We start from the raw sequence: 15,599 nt of genomic DNA on the forward strand, positions 1-15,599 counted from the left end.
TGGACACTTCAATAAGAAAGAAATATGCTGATCCAACCCAAATATTGCAATTTATGTGAAGCCAATATTTAGTGAAGCAGCTATTTAGGTTATATAGAACTGTTCATTATCTGCAGAGCGCTTCGCAGCACAGCGATACCGCGCATTCCTGGCCATACAGCAAGGCGCAGAGACCCCCAATAACGAACCCACGTGACCGAAGATCGCAATGTCGGCCATTGGCTCATTTTGCTGTGAAGCTGTCTCCAGGCTCGATCAACTTTTCGGAGGAGCTATGTCCACGATTGTCCATCTTATTCGGCGGGAAACCGATCCCAACCAAGCAGGCACACCAAACGCTGGCAAAGGAGGCATATAAAACTTCTTTACAAAACGCGTCTTGGGTGTGTATTTCCTGCAGTCAGACTTGTACACGTTAAAGAAAAAAGCTAACCGATTACAATTATTTCAGCCAAAAATTTATTTGTTTGGAGTGACCAGGTACTGCCCGACAAAAGGAACTGAGCGATTACTGAAAAGTATTTGATGGCTTTTACGTTAGTTTGCAACCAATGTTTATATACATGCACAAATGCAGCCAATAGAATTTACTGGCATGGCTCTTTGGGTGCGTACTTTGTAACCCTTCCCATGATGTTTATCTTTACTAAAATTGTCTTTTAAAATTTTCGTCTCTCATCATCTTTTACTCCTTGAAAAGACATCAGCAGTGACACTGAAAAACTGTGTATCGAACTGGAACTGAACCAACCACAAAAAGAACAAATGAAAAATAAGAACAAGAAAACAAAAAAATAACAATGTTTTAGTGCGAACCAGAACTTGTACGGAAGCTTGCATGCAACCTTTTTTCACTCCGAAGCTGAGCCGAAAAGAAAAAAAAAGTAGTGGTTTTAGCTCAGGCTGGCGACTTCCTGTGCCACTTTTTATCTACGCATGGCCTATGCAACCGTGCTCAGTGGTGTTTGTGAATGTGCATGAGCATTCTCTCGTTCTGTAAGGGGCAGCACCTTTAGTCTGGCTTTGAAGGCGTTGCCATCCGTAGATGGGCATATTATTTAGGCACTCGGGTGCGTTCGAAATCACTAATCATCAAATGCATTTGCGTCGGTGGCAGACCGATACAAAAGATGAAGCACTTCTAAGTCAGTGGTCGCTATTGATTTTACTGGTTTGCAAACTGAAGTGTAGATTTGATAGAAAGGGCGCGTTGCGTCTGTGTTACTGCTTCTGCCACAATGTCATGTTTTGACGTGAAACGTCTTTAAAATCGGCCGTAGGGGATGGCTTGCTAAAACCACTAATAACGGAAATATGCCAAAGCACTCTCGCTTATATCTTTGCAATCTTAACTACCCATGCACTTTAGTATAATGGTGCAAAGGGAGAAAGAGGGCGTTTGTTTGAAGTTCCAGGCGTTTGATAAAGGCGTAGCGGTTCGATGCTTCTCAAGAAACAGCCCAAACATGGTGAAGGGCCCCTTCAGCAGTAGTGATGTGGCTATATTTGACGTGGAACACATGGACGTAGGTGGGCAGTGAAATGTGGATAATGGAGTTGGAAAGGTGGAGTTGTTTATTGAACAACTTTTCGTCTACGCACACACGAAATAAGTAGTGCAACTTTGCAGCTTTGATGGCAATGTAGACAGCAACGGGGGTCATCGTCGCGTGGAACGCCATGGTTCGACAAGTAACCGTAGATTTGCCACCGCTTCATCGCCACTCGTAGAAAGCCTATGAACCGTATCTGTGCGTCGCATACGCGTTCATATCTCCAGATTCTACGGAATATTTAGAAATCACCTGCGGCAGAGGGCATAATTACTTTTCTTGGGCTTTTTAAATCGAAAAGGTAGACATTAGCAGCCCTAGAAATCAAAATGCTTCAATGACTAATGAACATAAATACACTAATTGATTTCTTAATGAATGACTTTATAGCACATGTCACAACTTACGAATCGTAGCGTCCGTGTTTTCAAGATGGACCAACTTGCAATGAATGTCAAATTTTTTCACCAGTTTACAGATATTATTTACCAAAGTTTGGGACGAAATATATGGGAGTTGCAGTTACTTTTATGTTTCAATGCATAAAAAAGCGTTTTGTTAAAGGAATAGGTCGAACAGAGAAATTTTACGGCGACTTTGATGACGCATATCTCCAAACTGGTGTCATTCTGGAAATTCATTTGAAATAGATGCACCTTGCAAACTTACCAGGGACAATTGGCAAGTTGCCACCTGTGCCATAAAGTAATTAACGAAGGAGCTAATGAGTAAATCCTTGTTAAATTCTCGTTAATTAGCTGAATACGTGTTTCGACTTCTCGTGCATGTCCAGCTCTCTGAATATTCCAGCTCAAGGAAGTCAAGTTATCTGCAACGGGCGATTTTTAAAGATTTCGTGAAAGCTAAGAATGACCGCCCCCGTATATTGGATGAGTAATAGCAGCGGGGGTTGCTCACTGAGTGGCATTGTACTGTTAAGCATGACACCACTGGTTCGATTTGTAGGTGCCGTGGCCGGATTGAAATGTGCGGTGGAATGCAAGAACGTGGTGCGGTACTAACTTCGAGAGCGAAATGAGGAACCGCAAATGTTGTCAAAATTTTTACAAAAGCTTAAGCCTAAAGGGAGGCTCCGAAGCAAAAAAATAATTATAATCTTAGTGGAATGAATCGCAGATTTCGCAGGGAAAGCAATCTAATTTATTGATATTTCAAGTAAGAAGAAAACGCGGTTCATCCCCAGACATAATCCACGCACACCCACAGCCTAAAAAGAAAGTCATCCAAGGGAGCAATCAATCTCATATTTCGAATACCATTCCAACAATTTTTTACGCCAGTGGCGCCACTTTTAGGGAAGCACAGAGTGGAGAGTGGAAGTGAAAGATTGCATGCGTAATCTCGAATGCGGAGATAAAATGGGATGTTTGTTCAAACCCTTCGAACCAGTGCGGCGGATAACGGTTGCGGACCAACTGCTCTGAGAGAACCAAAACTATTTTTTGCACCAGCGCATTCGTGCTTGTCGGATATCCGTACGCCAGAATGACCCGCTAGATTGTTTGGTGCAGGGTTCACTTAATGCTAGCCTTTGTCTGTAACGTCGCTTGCTTTGTGCGCTGATCACGCGCAAAAGGCGTTCTGCTTTGCCACTCTCCATTGATGAGAGCGCCGTGTTCAACTTCGGTGAGGGCGAGATACGCCGCATCGGTGAAAGAGGCATGGCCTTCCCGTACTGGCTGTCGCCAGTGCTGAAACGACAAAGGGATTTGTGCCTCTTGGGTTCGTCAGGGGCTGTGTGCCAGATCCCCATTCCAGTGAAGTACCATCGACAACAAGATGCTTCGGCAAAGAGATAATATTCTTGCGACGTTCAGCACTCTTGCAAAAAAAAAAACAATAAAAATTATAAAATAAAAAAAACTCAATAAAATGCCGCCTTGGTTGGCATTATAGACGTGTAAAAAGAAAAAAATAAGCTATATTTTATTGTATGAGACAAGCGGCGATGCAAAAGGCTGAGAAGCACGAGTGATTCTCAAAATGTAAAAAAAAACACCCAAAATGTGCAAGCTTGGAATTTCTGTTTCAACTACTAGAATAAAGTTGGCAGTCACTTTAGCAAGCGCTGAAGAGGATGAGGGCGAATGCCTGCGCTCTCACGAGACATAAATAATTACTTGACATCATTGGAATGTGTTGTCACTTGATATTATTTTTCTCTCACCAAATGTGTTAGGTTCGAGTGCCTAAATGGACTCTATATTATTTAACTGTGCCTTAATTAACACCAATGGAACTGGGTTGGACCCCCAATGGTGGCACGATTATTTCGGTACCATTGAGTTTCCGTTGAAAGATTTAAAAATTGAAAAAGTTTCAGTGTTCGACATACGCTAAAGGTCGTGGGTACGAGCGGCTTAATCCCCTTCGCTTTAATTAAAACCAAAAGTCCTGCTCTTGACTCCCACCAATGGTCGTACGTTCGACTAACAATGGCGGTTACATAGCTACTCAGTCTATAAGTTTAAGTACTCCACCTTCCGACTCGCCATAGCAGAATGAAACAGACTAGACCATACAATCACGAAAACTACGTCGCTATCAGAGTTCACTGCACGCATAGAAGAAACACATCAAGACTAACGGATCGAATTTCGCAATGTCGCTAAGCTGCACCCACCTTTTCTGCCTGTCACGCGACGTCGCAAAGCCGCGAAAACACACCGCGTCAAAGTGACGTGTACGCGTTAACGATGCATTAATATGCCGAACAAAACTGAATATTCTTATGAATAACCGCAAGCTGCCCATTCCGAAAGGAAGAAAACATGGCTGCCGCCAATCACTCATGCACTGGCTACTCGCACCTGCCGGAGATCATAGGCTTATTTGCGTATAATAAAACATTCTGCGCGACCGTGTAACGTTTTCGAGCACATTTGGCAGGTTTACGACATTGTTCTACCAATGCTTCTTTGTTGAGGATCCGTTGTAGTGTCACTCTTAAGCTTCCATTGCATGCTGCCGTGATTTTCAACCAGCCACCGCAAGCAAAGTGAGGGAAAGGGGATCAATCGCAGACTCCGGCCCCACCCTCTTCATCCGGTTATCGGTTTCACTGCAGTGGCTCGGATCCATCGAATACCTCTCCACTTTAGTGTGCTCCTCGCCTTTTGATAGACAATTAGATACGACAAGCTGCTCAATGTAGGCAATGGTATTTGTTTTTCAAGCAAAAAAAAGTGACCTCCTATGATCGACGAGAGCGTTTGATTGGTCTGTTCAGACAACACTGTGGGTCACCGCCCGATGCTTGCGTCAGCGGTTACGCAAATTTGGCGTCAGGAGATTAGAATAAAAACATATTGGAATAGCTTTACGTTATAGGGCCCCTGTTCTACTTAAATCGAGAATAACAACAGGCTTTCCTAGTGCTGTGTTTACGAGGATTATTCTGTGACGTATTTGCTGGGGTTCAGAATTGGCTTTTTGGACTTTCGTACTGACCGGAGCAAGAGCCAAGACGATGACTGAAGCTTACTTCATCTTGGCAGCCGGATGAATATGCAGACTGTGTAGACACGAGCAATTTCAGTAAAAAGTGTCGCAAAACGCGTGCCTACTGATCTAGAAAACTTTCTAAGATTAACACGAGAATTCAACAGGATGGCCAACTTACCAGGCGCAATGCTCCTTCGTAGTAGACAATGACGATGCGCTGTCTAGAATGTCCTTCGAGGAATGTAGCTGACCACCCTCCTACTGGATGCGGGAAACATACTCTTAATGTCAGCTAATTAATCAAGTTTGTATAATCGGGCTTTCATCTCAAGTTTTCGCAGTCTAGAGTGCGTGGTACACCACGTACCATGGATTCAGAATTGTCATCTAGCTGGAATGACAATCTTCACTCTAGGTTCTGCCCAGGTGAACGGGATTTAGTCAGATGTGTTTTCGAGTTTCTGAGGGATCAATCTTCTTGAGCGATCAACCGATCCATGGTTGATCCCTCAGAGTGCGTTGCGCAATTTCACACAGGAAGAACCAACCTATAGAAGAAAAAGTGGACGAAGATCCAAGATGGGTAATGTTCTGCGCAACAACCTCAGCAACCCGCGATGCCTCCTGACGGCACGCGAGAAGAAGCTGATTCGCAATAGCTGGCGCAAGTTCTGCGAGCGGAACCCGGACTACGACGTGGACATCTTCATCGGCATGTTCGCCAAGCACCCCGAGTACCTGCAGCTGTTCCCCAGGTTCAGGGACAAGGAACTGCGCGCGCTTCGCGACGACGCCGATTTCCGGGCGCACGCATGCGCCGTGGGCCAGCAGCTGTCGGCCATCGTCGATTGCACCGAGGACGACGAGGTGCTCATCGAGCTGATCCGCAAGAACGCCGCCGATCACCTGCCGCGGGCAGGCGTGCGGCCCGCGAACTTCGAGGGCCTCTTCGCCGCCACGCTCGAGCAGATGGTGGCCATCAACAGAGCACTCATGACGCCAGCCACCGTGAACGCGTGGCGGAGGCTTTTCGAGGTGAGAGCGCACTTCTTAGGCACCACAGGACCCTTTTCGAGAGAGGAGGAGTGTTCCTTGCTGCAGGTGGACCTAGACTTGACGTGTATTTTCGTCTTAGAATAGCCGAAGAATCGATCCCCTCCCCCCCCTTCCAAGAAAAAAGGAAAAGAAAACGCCACCTTCTGTGGGAATACTAACGCACCGAAACGCAACTCTTTCAGACCTACAGCCTGACATAAGTAGCCGGTGCTTGCTCCGTGAGAGCGCCACTAACCTATCATTGCTTATCTAACACGGCAGAGTCTGATGTCCATCACTTTACGTCTGCCGTGATATAGCAAATTGGACGAGTTGGTTTCCGTTCATAATGATACCGAGTCAAAAAAAAAAATGGGTGGCACGATAGATGATAGGTCGAGCGTTGACCCGCTACTGAAGTTCGTTAGGTGTAATAATGTGATGCGTACACATGTCAGAATAACGCACGGATGATAACATTAGCTCTGGCACGCTAAATTTAACAGAGCCATCTAGAACTAGATTCGTCAGAACCTTTAACAATACTTCAGTACTAGATTCACAAGAGCGTTAAGAATATTTCAATTGTCTGCCCTCGTCGTGTATGTTATCCTGTCCTCGTTCTCTTTTCGTGGTTTCCACTTTTATTATGAACATTACATATGATAGCACAAGAACATCTGGTAACTTGAAGAAATGCTAAAGGCTATGGTGGATTTGAACCGAGGCGCAACAAGCTGTGTGCCATCTATTTCAAGTCGACCTTCAAGGTTTACTATTCATACTTCAGGTATGTATCACCTAGGAATTACAGAAGGTGCCTAAGCAAATTTCAGCTAAATATTCAGTGTCCTCGCTGGAGCAAAATGTCGCTTGTGTTGGGTTTGATTTTTGAGGGGAAATGCGGTGGGGTACGGCAGAAAAGATGTGTTCTTTCCTATAAGTAAACTCTAAATAAACTAAATAAGCTCTAAATAAATAAAATAAATGAAACTAAATGAACGTATTTCGTAACAATATTACCTGCATTGTTGTCATTTACAAAGCAGGACTTTCACTTGCTTGCTGTTGAGCAGCACCTAGAACTCGGAAATTTACGCATATTAGGCGGTGTCATTTGAAAGTTCGACAGTCGCGCTTATTTTGGCTGATAACTTGCTACTGCAAGTTGCGAGTTGCTACTGCAAGTTGCAAGTTACTGCAAGAGTTGCGAAACGATATATTATGCTAAAGAGAGCGCCAACAGCCCATATACATCTATACGAAGAATACCGATATCCGAATGCATCAATATCTCAAAGGGACCAGTTTTACGCTAATTCGTTTACGGATCTTTGCGAGCGTTGCCTATAAACGGTGATAGGGAATCATACAAATGGGAAGAATGTTTAGGGACAATGGACATAAAAAGATATAAAAATTGCGCTCTGACAATATTTGGAGTGTGTTCTTAAAAGCGTTTGTGAGTCGGGCTACTCGAGAAGCCACATTCTCTTGTAAATTTCTAGCAGTAGCTAATGATGAAGGACACAAGTTTGCAAATCATGGCTGGGTCGGTTTTCCTGTTTTCATGCCTTCACTGCTCTTGTTTACTCGAATTGCTTAGTTAGAAACAAAACAACTAGCCGGATGCAACAGTCTTATGGACCGTTAATGGTGGTTTGTAAAGGTCGAGAACTCAGCAACAAACCTTCCGTTCTGCCTATGGTGTCTTGTACTTTTCAGATAATGAACACAATCACGAGGAACGTGTACGACGAGGCCGCAGAATTCTCGCCAATAAGCAAGCACACGTCGTCGGGAGATGAAAGCACATCGCCCGAACCAGTCGCTGCCTTTGCTGAACCCTCGAAGACGGACGCTGATGATGTTGTAGCTGGTTCCAGCCACGCGCTCGGACTACTGTCCACACAGGAAGCAACCGCCGGCGCTGGTACTTCGGAGAAACTGGCCGCGGAGCGTCGGGACAGCGATCCTGGCACTTAGAAACCGAATCCTGCGGCGCCCGCTGGAAACGTCAGCGGCATAACGACAGGGTTGGGTGTCTAGGGTGAAGCGAGCAGCGCTCCTTAATAAAGTGCCCACGGCGATGTTGCCGACTCTTTAAAGCCGTTACCACCAGCACCTGCAGTAAACGCTGGTGGCACGCAAACACCGCCAGCCGCACAGCCTGGCTTGCGTAGTGCTGGGCCTCCGAACAAGCTAACCCAGATAGCCAACATAGATGCGCCGTCACTGGATAACATGAAGCCGGCTACAATATAACACTTCGCCAATCATTGAAGCGACAATTGGCAGTGCTGTGTGTAATCGTACGAGTAAATTGCCGGACAGTCGTGCAGAGGACACCCTCAGAGCTCGCGACTTCCAGACGCTTTCTTGTTTACTTGTAAACGATTGAACCTTTTTATTGCGTGGTCGTAAAAATTACTTGAAAATGCTTGTTGTTCCAACTGAGTGCTGTTTAGCATAGCAACAGATTGAAGGCTACGCTTTATTCGTGGGCACGGTATAATACATGTTGGGTGTTGACGTGTTTTATCCCGGAACGGGAATAGAAGTGAAGGTTCACGCTTTCGCAGAGTTTGTGACAAAGTTGCAATTCCACGTTGTTTCTGAACGAACGAAAGCTTTGACAGGAGGTCCTCTGAAAGCGGAGCTGCTGCTTAGCTGTCAAGCATGCAATTCCAGATATAGCGCAATCTTCATAAGGATGCTGGAGACGTGCCAACTTTGTAAGGACTTCCTTGGCTGCCGTCGGCACGTATTGTCGACCAGAGGAAGGCGCTTGCAGGAACTGTGGGAGGCAGCTAGCGTGCTAAGTTCCAGCCCTCTGTCAGAGGATATACAGCGCACAAAAGTCGCGCTCGATGCTATGTGCAGACGCCGCATATAGTCGACGACTGCAGACTTTGATTGTCTGCCCAGCCTAGAATGTATTTTTGTCGACGAGGTAAGCTTACATAATTGGTGTGCAAATTTACAGCATCTACGTAAGGCGCACCCATTAATTTTCCACAGTCATGCGTTCAGGAACGCAAAATGACGGCGAATGCATCCGTATGTAGTACACCAACACTAGGGGCTCGGGCTTCGCTATGAGGCTGTATCACAGGTCTATGCCGTGTACCAACGTAGCACCACCACCCTTACGCGCTGAGACATCGTTTGCAGCTAAGAACGGAAGAAAGTTTGTTGTACACCAACGGCGCCTCACGAACAAGTGCTGTGCAGGTTATATCACTGCGTTAGTAGAAACGCCCTCGAATTATCCTATGAGCATGGGAAATTGGGAGTGTCGTAGATACATGGCCGATTGAGTATCAAGGAACGTCGTGTTTATGTTAACAGTGATCTATTTTCTATACTGCGGACAATTTGGGTGAGCGAACTCGTTTTAACTTTAGAGTGCTAGCATACCTTCACCTGCCTAATAAGGTACTTGTATCCAGAAACACTGACTCCATATATTAAAAATGTTGTCATGTGAAGAAAGCATATGCTCAAGAAATAGTCCCTTTTCAATAAATGCAGTCAGCAAGAAAATGCAACTTCAACAGGCTTACATTCTGAACTTCTGATTAACAAAACAATACACAATGCACAATGCAGCATGTCAAATAGATTTATTACAGGAAGAAATGCTGAAATGAGATATTGTAACGTCCGCATATAAATAGAGCGCTTTTTAAGCGGGCTTCGAAAGACATTGTAATACATGAACTCGTTGAAGGAAGCTACCGGGGCGCTGAACAAGTGTGCGGAGCAATACAATTTCGCAACTTCCTCTCACCAGTGCACGCGCCTCACCGCTGGTGCTGACTTCTATGCCCTCATGGCACCTCGTGCGAGCATAAAGCAGTTGTTCCCAATGCGGACGTAAAGGCTGTGCATTGGCTTCCAATGACGGTGAACCTGACGGTTTGAAATACGAGTGCTTGCGAACGCCAAATTCGTGGTTGCAAGGACTGACATGTGAACTACCCATGGTGACGTGACGAAAGTGTGGCCGCCGTTATTAAAGCTTCGCCAGGTGCGGCCGTGTTAATTTGACAGTGACTGTTTGCGGCCGACGCCTGCGAAGTCAAAGTGTCGATCATAAATGCCTTTTGCCAGATGCGTGACTCTCTCTATTGACGGAACCAGCCTTTCCCACCAGACGTGGCACCTCCTCGACCAGGGACTCTGTCCCAGGTCTCGCCTTTGTTAAAAACGCTGGCTCAGTCGTGTGGTCGAATCTGCTCATAGACCTCGGTAGCGATCACTACATCACGGTCACCAGCTTGCAAGTGGAGCAGAAAAGAAAGAAGGCGTTCTCGGTCCCTGACTGGGACAAATTCCGTGAGGTTCGCAGGGCCCGCGCCGCCCGTGGAGAAAAGCCGGAGAGTCTCGTCCAGTGGAGCGCATTAATTCTGCAAGATGTCTGCAGCACCACCAAAACCATAGAGACGGATCTACAGACAGACAATATGGATAGCAGGCTAGCACACCTTCTCGAAGCCAAGCAATCACTTTTCGAGAGGTGGAAAAGCCAACGCTTAAATGGCAAGCTCAGAAAAAAGATAGCCGAGATCAACAAGCAGATCGACGAGCACTGCCAAGCCCTGTCTAGGCAGCAATGGGACGAAATTTGCAATTCAATCGACGGGTAGATGCGCACGGGAGGCAAGTGGAATCTTATCACACACTTGCTCGACGACTCCGGCACCAAGTCAAACCAGAGATGTGTCCTCGCTAAAGCCTCCACGAAGCCAAGAAGTCGTCTTCGGAAAAGGACGTGCTGGAGATGCTAGCTAAGAAGTATCTGCCGCTCAAAACTGTGGCCGATGATGCGACATACCCAGTGTACAAAGGGAAGCCGAAGTCCGCGCTGGACGAGCCTTTCAAAGCCAGTGAAATCCGTCGTGCCCTACACGACCTCAATGGCAGGTCAGCGCCCGGCCCGGATCACATTAACAAGTCTCTCAGAAACCTAGAGGACGCATCGATCGAGGTTCTCACAGATGAGATAAATCGGATTTGGGAGGAGGGAATTGTACCGGAAGAATGGAAGTTGGCGAAGGTCATACTAATCCCAAAAGCCTGGTAAACCGCCGAGCTTGGACAACCTCTGCCCCATCTCACTGACGAGCAAGCCATCCATAACAGAATTGCCGAGTATATCGAGACCAACGACCTTTTCCCTCACAACATGATAGGCTGCAGGCCAGGCCTCTCCACCCAGGACGCCATGAAGCTTATCAAGATACAAATCCTGGAACGCTGCACTCGGGACATGAGAGGCATCCTTGGTTTGGACCGGGAGAAGGCCTTTGATAACATCCGTCAGGAGTTCGTTCTCGACGCCATCTCCAAACTCGACCTAGGCTCGTCCTTCCATGCCTTCTTCAGATCTTTCTTGAGCAAACGATGCGCCATCCTCAAGGCTGGAGATTTGGAATCGGAGAAAATGGAGCTGAGCAGAAGCGGCACCCCTCAGGGGTCAGTCATCTCACCGCTCCTCTTTAACGTCGCAATGGTCGACCTCTCAAGGTACCTAGGCAAGGTCCAGGGCATCGGTCACACGATCTACGCAGACGACATCACTGTCTGGTGCGCAGGTGGCAGTGACGGACAAGTCGAAGCCGCTCTCCAGGAAGCTGTCGACACTACAGAGCGCTTTCTAACCGACACGGGACTCCGGTGCTCCCCAAAGAAATCAGAGCTCCTTCTCTACAGCCCAACTAGAAAGGGCCGCAAGCCATATAACTGGAAACCCCCCGCTGAAATTGACATTAATCTCTACACTAAGTGCGGCGATTTCATTCCCAAAGTCGCGTCCATTCGAATCTTGGGAATGACACTCGAAGGGGCGGGCACGAATAGCATCACCATTCACAAACTAGCAAAGAAGACGGATAGCGTCATCGGTCTAATCAGGCGGGTGGCTAACAGAAGGAGAGGCCTGAGCGAAGAGAATCTGATAAGGCTAGTCCACGCTTTCTTGTTATGCCATTTCACGTACATAGCGGCCATGCAACGTCTGGAAGAGGGCCGAGCGAGACAAGCTAAATGCCATGATAAGGAGGGGGATCAAGAGCGCGCTCGGACTACCAAACTACACACGCACCGACCGACTCCTGCAGTTGGGTATTCATAATACCCTGGAAGAAATTGCAGAAGCACAAGAAAGGGCACAGATTCTCATGCTCTCCGGCACCAGGGCAGGCAGACGACTCCTAACAGAGATGGGCGTCCCCCCGGCCAGTGTCGAAGACGCCTATAAGGCCTTCCGAAAGAGCAGAAAGATAGCATCCTCAAATCGCCTGCCCCGCGCAATATGCATCCCCAGCGCAACGTAGAAAGAAGGAAGGCCAGGGCAGTGGCGCTCCTACGCCGCGCGACAGAACTCCCTGGCGGCAGCTGCTTCGTTCACGCGGCCCAGTATGGCAACAGCAACAATTTCACGGTAGTGTCGATCAACCACATGGGTTCGACCGTTAACGCCGCTTCGGTACGAAGCACGCCGTCGCGTGCGGCCGAGCAAGTGGCCATTGCCTTGGCCCTCTTGGACGACAAACATGCTTATATCTTCAGCGACTCCAGGGCAGCCATCCGCGCCTTCAGCGTTGGCGCTGTGTGTAAGGAAGCCTGTCGCATCCTCGACGGCAAAAGCATTGCTACCCACACCCTCACGTGGTTCCCCGCTCACATGGGATCGATCGTGGGAGGCCCCACAAACCTCAACGAGCTGGCCCACTCCAAGGCCCGAGGTCTCGCTTTCCGCGACCATGGAGAACACCAACGCCGGCCCGCAGTGGTGGAGAACAGAGATCAACCGACCACATACAATGAAATTGCGCAGCATTTTTGTCTCGGCAGGAGAGACTTTCCCCTTCCACACAAGAAGTTATATAGAGCGCAGGCATTGGCCCTCAGATTATTGCAAACAGACTCGTATTCCAGCCCAGCTTTATTCCACAAGCTTTATCCCGACACCTATGCCACTGATTCTTGCAGGCACTGCAACGACATCGCTCGCCTAGACCATATGCTCTGGCGTTGCCCCTCGTTACGAGGCACAGAACAAATTAATGAGGACAAGTGGCTCTCCGCTATCAAGAGCCCCGATGCCGGGTCGCAACTATGGGCTGTCCAGAGGGCCCATGATGCCGCGGTCGGGTATGGCCTGACTGTCCCAACGTGGGAGCGGCCCGCAGCGCGCTGAGTCGCGTACCTCAGGACCTTCATTAAAGTTTTGCATCCATCCATCCATGCAGGCGACTCTTGTTGGTGCCGCGGTAACAACGAAAACAAGCGAGGAAATTTCTCTGTGACCTGCCTAGAGTGCATCAGGGGAATTTATTCTTGTGAAGTTAATCGTTACGCAAACACGTGGCCACTGTAGTAAGTTTGAATAGCCATTGAGTTCTTACTTCTCTACGAGCTCAGTTCTCAGAGCTCACTTTGTCTGCCATGGAAAATTGTGTATCAAGCGCTGGCTATATTCTTGGCGTCCTGCCACTCCTTCGCCCACAGGCTCATGAAGTCTGAGTCCTTCGAAGTCTGCTGTATCTTGTCCTCAATTCTCGCCAGCTGCTGCTTTGTCAGGGCCTCGCGCCAACCACCGGCCTTCCCAACGCGGACAAAGTTGACTTCCTCCTTAAACGGTGTGCGAGATTCTTCAGTGTATATTTTTGTCATCATGGCTAGGATTTCGAGATCCCTGACAAATAGGCGGGCCAGTTCCTCGTGAGTTGCCTTGAGAAACCCTTTCATGTACGTCACGCTGCTACGATCCTGGATAGTTTGAAGTAAGCCGTTGTTGTCTTCCAGTTGACTTCCATGCTCTTCGCCAAGGAAGCGGGTCAACTTGATGATCGTCCCGCGTTTATCCCGCGCTAGCTGCTCGTAAGTCATAAAGAAAACGTTAGGTTCGTCCCTGTGAGCGTAGTCTTCTGAGACATGCTTGAAGTAGTCACTGAACCTGGTTTCTTCCTTTATGAAGGCGTCTAGAACTTCGTCGAAACTCGCATTTCGCAGCTCCCAGGCGGGTATCATCGCCATAAAGTGATAGTACGAAATGGCGGTGCCCCAAGGGTTTCGTGCAACATAGACGTACTTTGCCTTCCGATCGAACGGTAGACAACGAAATACCAAGTGAATGCGCATCGTTCATGGTGCCTCCATTCCCTCGATGGCTTGGAACTTCGATGAAGGGAGACCGCTTGACGAACTCCTCGAAGACACGTGGTCCCTCTCCCTTGTGAAGACTTAGCTGTATGATGTGCTGCACCCAGTGACTTCCGCATCTCGGAAACGCCACCTGCAGATCAGTAAGACACCGTTAGTGCTGCGAGTTTGCTACGCAGCTTAAACCGCCTTTAGCCCGACAGATTAGTGGCTACGGTGCCACGCTGCTAATCTCCAAGTAACGGGTTAGATTTCCGGCAATGGCGGCCATATTTCGATGGGAGCGAAATGCAACAAACGTTAGTGTGTTGATATAGCTGCACGTAAAAAAGAACAGATGATGACAACTATTCCGGAGTCCCCACTACACGTCAGTGACACGTGTAATTGAAATATTATTTGCCTGTCCTTTGCAGCAGCGTGCAAGGCTCGTCAGAAAGGTTAACACAACGAACGTATAATTAAAACCAGCGAGAAACCGTTTCTGTGCTTCCGGTAGTATATCCTTTTCCAAAGCAGGAACGACCTCGCAAGCAAACATGCATGTGGTTAGACGCAGTACACCGCAAGGAAAGTAACACGGGGATTGCTATTTCCGTTTAAAGGATGAAATCTTTAGGGGCCGAAGCAACGCTTGCAGAGCTACATCGTTTCTCTAAGGCATTGTTATTGCTAGAGACAAAATTTTTTGGCAATGAAAATGTGGGCATTAGGGCAGTAAAACAGCCACAAGAGGCTTCATTTTAATAATGATAGGAAAAGGGCTAGGCACTAGAAACTGTTTGAAAGTCATGACTGTTTGAGGTACTGAATGTGTCTAGCCAATTTTCACATCAAGAAACTGACATAGCGTTTATCTGTGATGTCTTGAAGGCAACCATCATATTGGGAAAGCCACTTGATACGAATTTGCTGGGCCCACGAGAGGCCACATTTGAGTTATTATGTATGCCGCAACACTATAAGGCAATAGTGCACTATATTGAACACCTTTCCTGCTTACAATGACGCATCGAGTGCAGCAAGTGCGAAAAACATAAGATGCTGCTAAATGATTAACGAAAGAAGTTAAAATTTGTGCCTTAATATTACATGGCGGAGCTCGTTATCATGCATTTCTCTGCTTATTCAAATAAAAAGTGGAAGGCACGACAAAGTGAGGCAAAGTGCTTTTGGCTCACAGAGGTTATTTACCGCCATCGGCTTGTGTATACCTACCGCGATAAAATAGTGCAGACGCCGAAGCGACAACTACCGTCGACCATATTTCAGTCAGACGTTACACGGTTAACTATGCCTACTATACACGCAGTGCAATCAAAATCAAAATTAAGTATTTCGATGCTACAGTCCACAGCACGAACTTTTCTGAAA

At 47.4% G+C, this 15,599-nt stretch overlaps 2 protein-coding genes across 2 annotated transcripts; one reads left to right on the forward strand and one right to left on the reverse strand.

The window, feature by feature from the left end:
* The first annotated feature begins 5,591 nt into the window (after window positions 1–5,591).
* Window positions 5,592–8,135, forward strand: LOC142564705 (globin-like). Its single transcript, XM_075675840.1, has 2 exons — window positions 5,592–6,053; window positions 7,779–8,135. The coding sequence occupies exons 1-2, from the start codon at window positions 5,598–5,600 to the stop codon at window positions 8,037–8,039; spliced, it is 717 nt and encodes a 238-aa protein (XP_075531955.1). The 5' UTR covers window positions 5,592–5,597; the 3' UTR covers window positions 8,040–8,135.
* A 5,388-nt stretch (window positions 8,136–13,523) lies between these two features.
* Window positions 13,524–14,093, reverse strand: LOC142563363 (sulfotransferase ssu-1-like). Its single transcript, XM_075673924.1, has one exon. It carries the CDS (start codon window positions 14,091–14,093, stop codon window positions 13,524–13,526), a length of 570 nt encoding a protein of 189 aa, XP_075530039.1.
* Window positions 14,094–15,599: the final 1,506 nt, after the last annotated feature.

The sequence above is a fragment of the Dermacentor variabilis genome, chromosome 11, assembly GCF_050947875.1.
Source record: "Dermacentor variabilis isolate Ectoservices chromosome 11, ASM5094787v1, whole genome shotgun sequence".
NCBI lineage: Eukaryota > Metazoa > Arthropoda > Arachnida > Ixodida > Ixodidae > Dermacentor > Dermacentor variabilis.

What these genes read in the sequence shown, in the direction of transcription:
- LOC142563363 (XM_075673924.1), bottom strand. Translation starts at nt 14,093, where the DNA reads ATGATACCCGCCTGGGAGCTGCGAAATGCGAGTTTCGACGAAGTTCTA.
- LOC142564705 (XM_075675840.1), top strand. Translation starts at nt 5,598, where the DNA reads ATGGGTAATGTTCTGCGCAACAACCTCAGCAACCCGCGATGCCTCCTG. An exon ending in CGTGGCGGAGGCTTTTCGAG is followed by an intron (nt 6,054 to 7,778) that starts GTGAGAGCGCAC and finishes TGTACTTTTCAG; the next exon opens with ATAATGAACACAATCACGAG.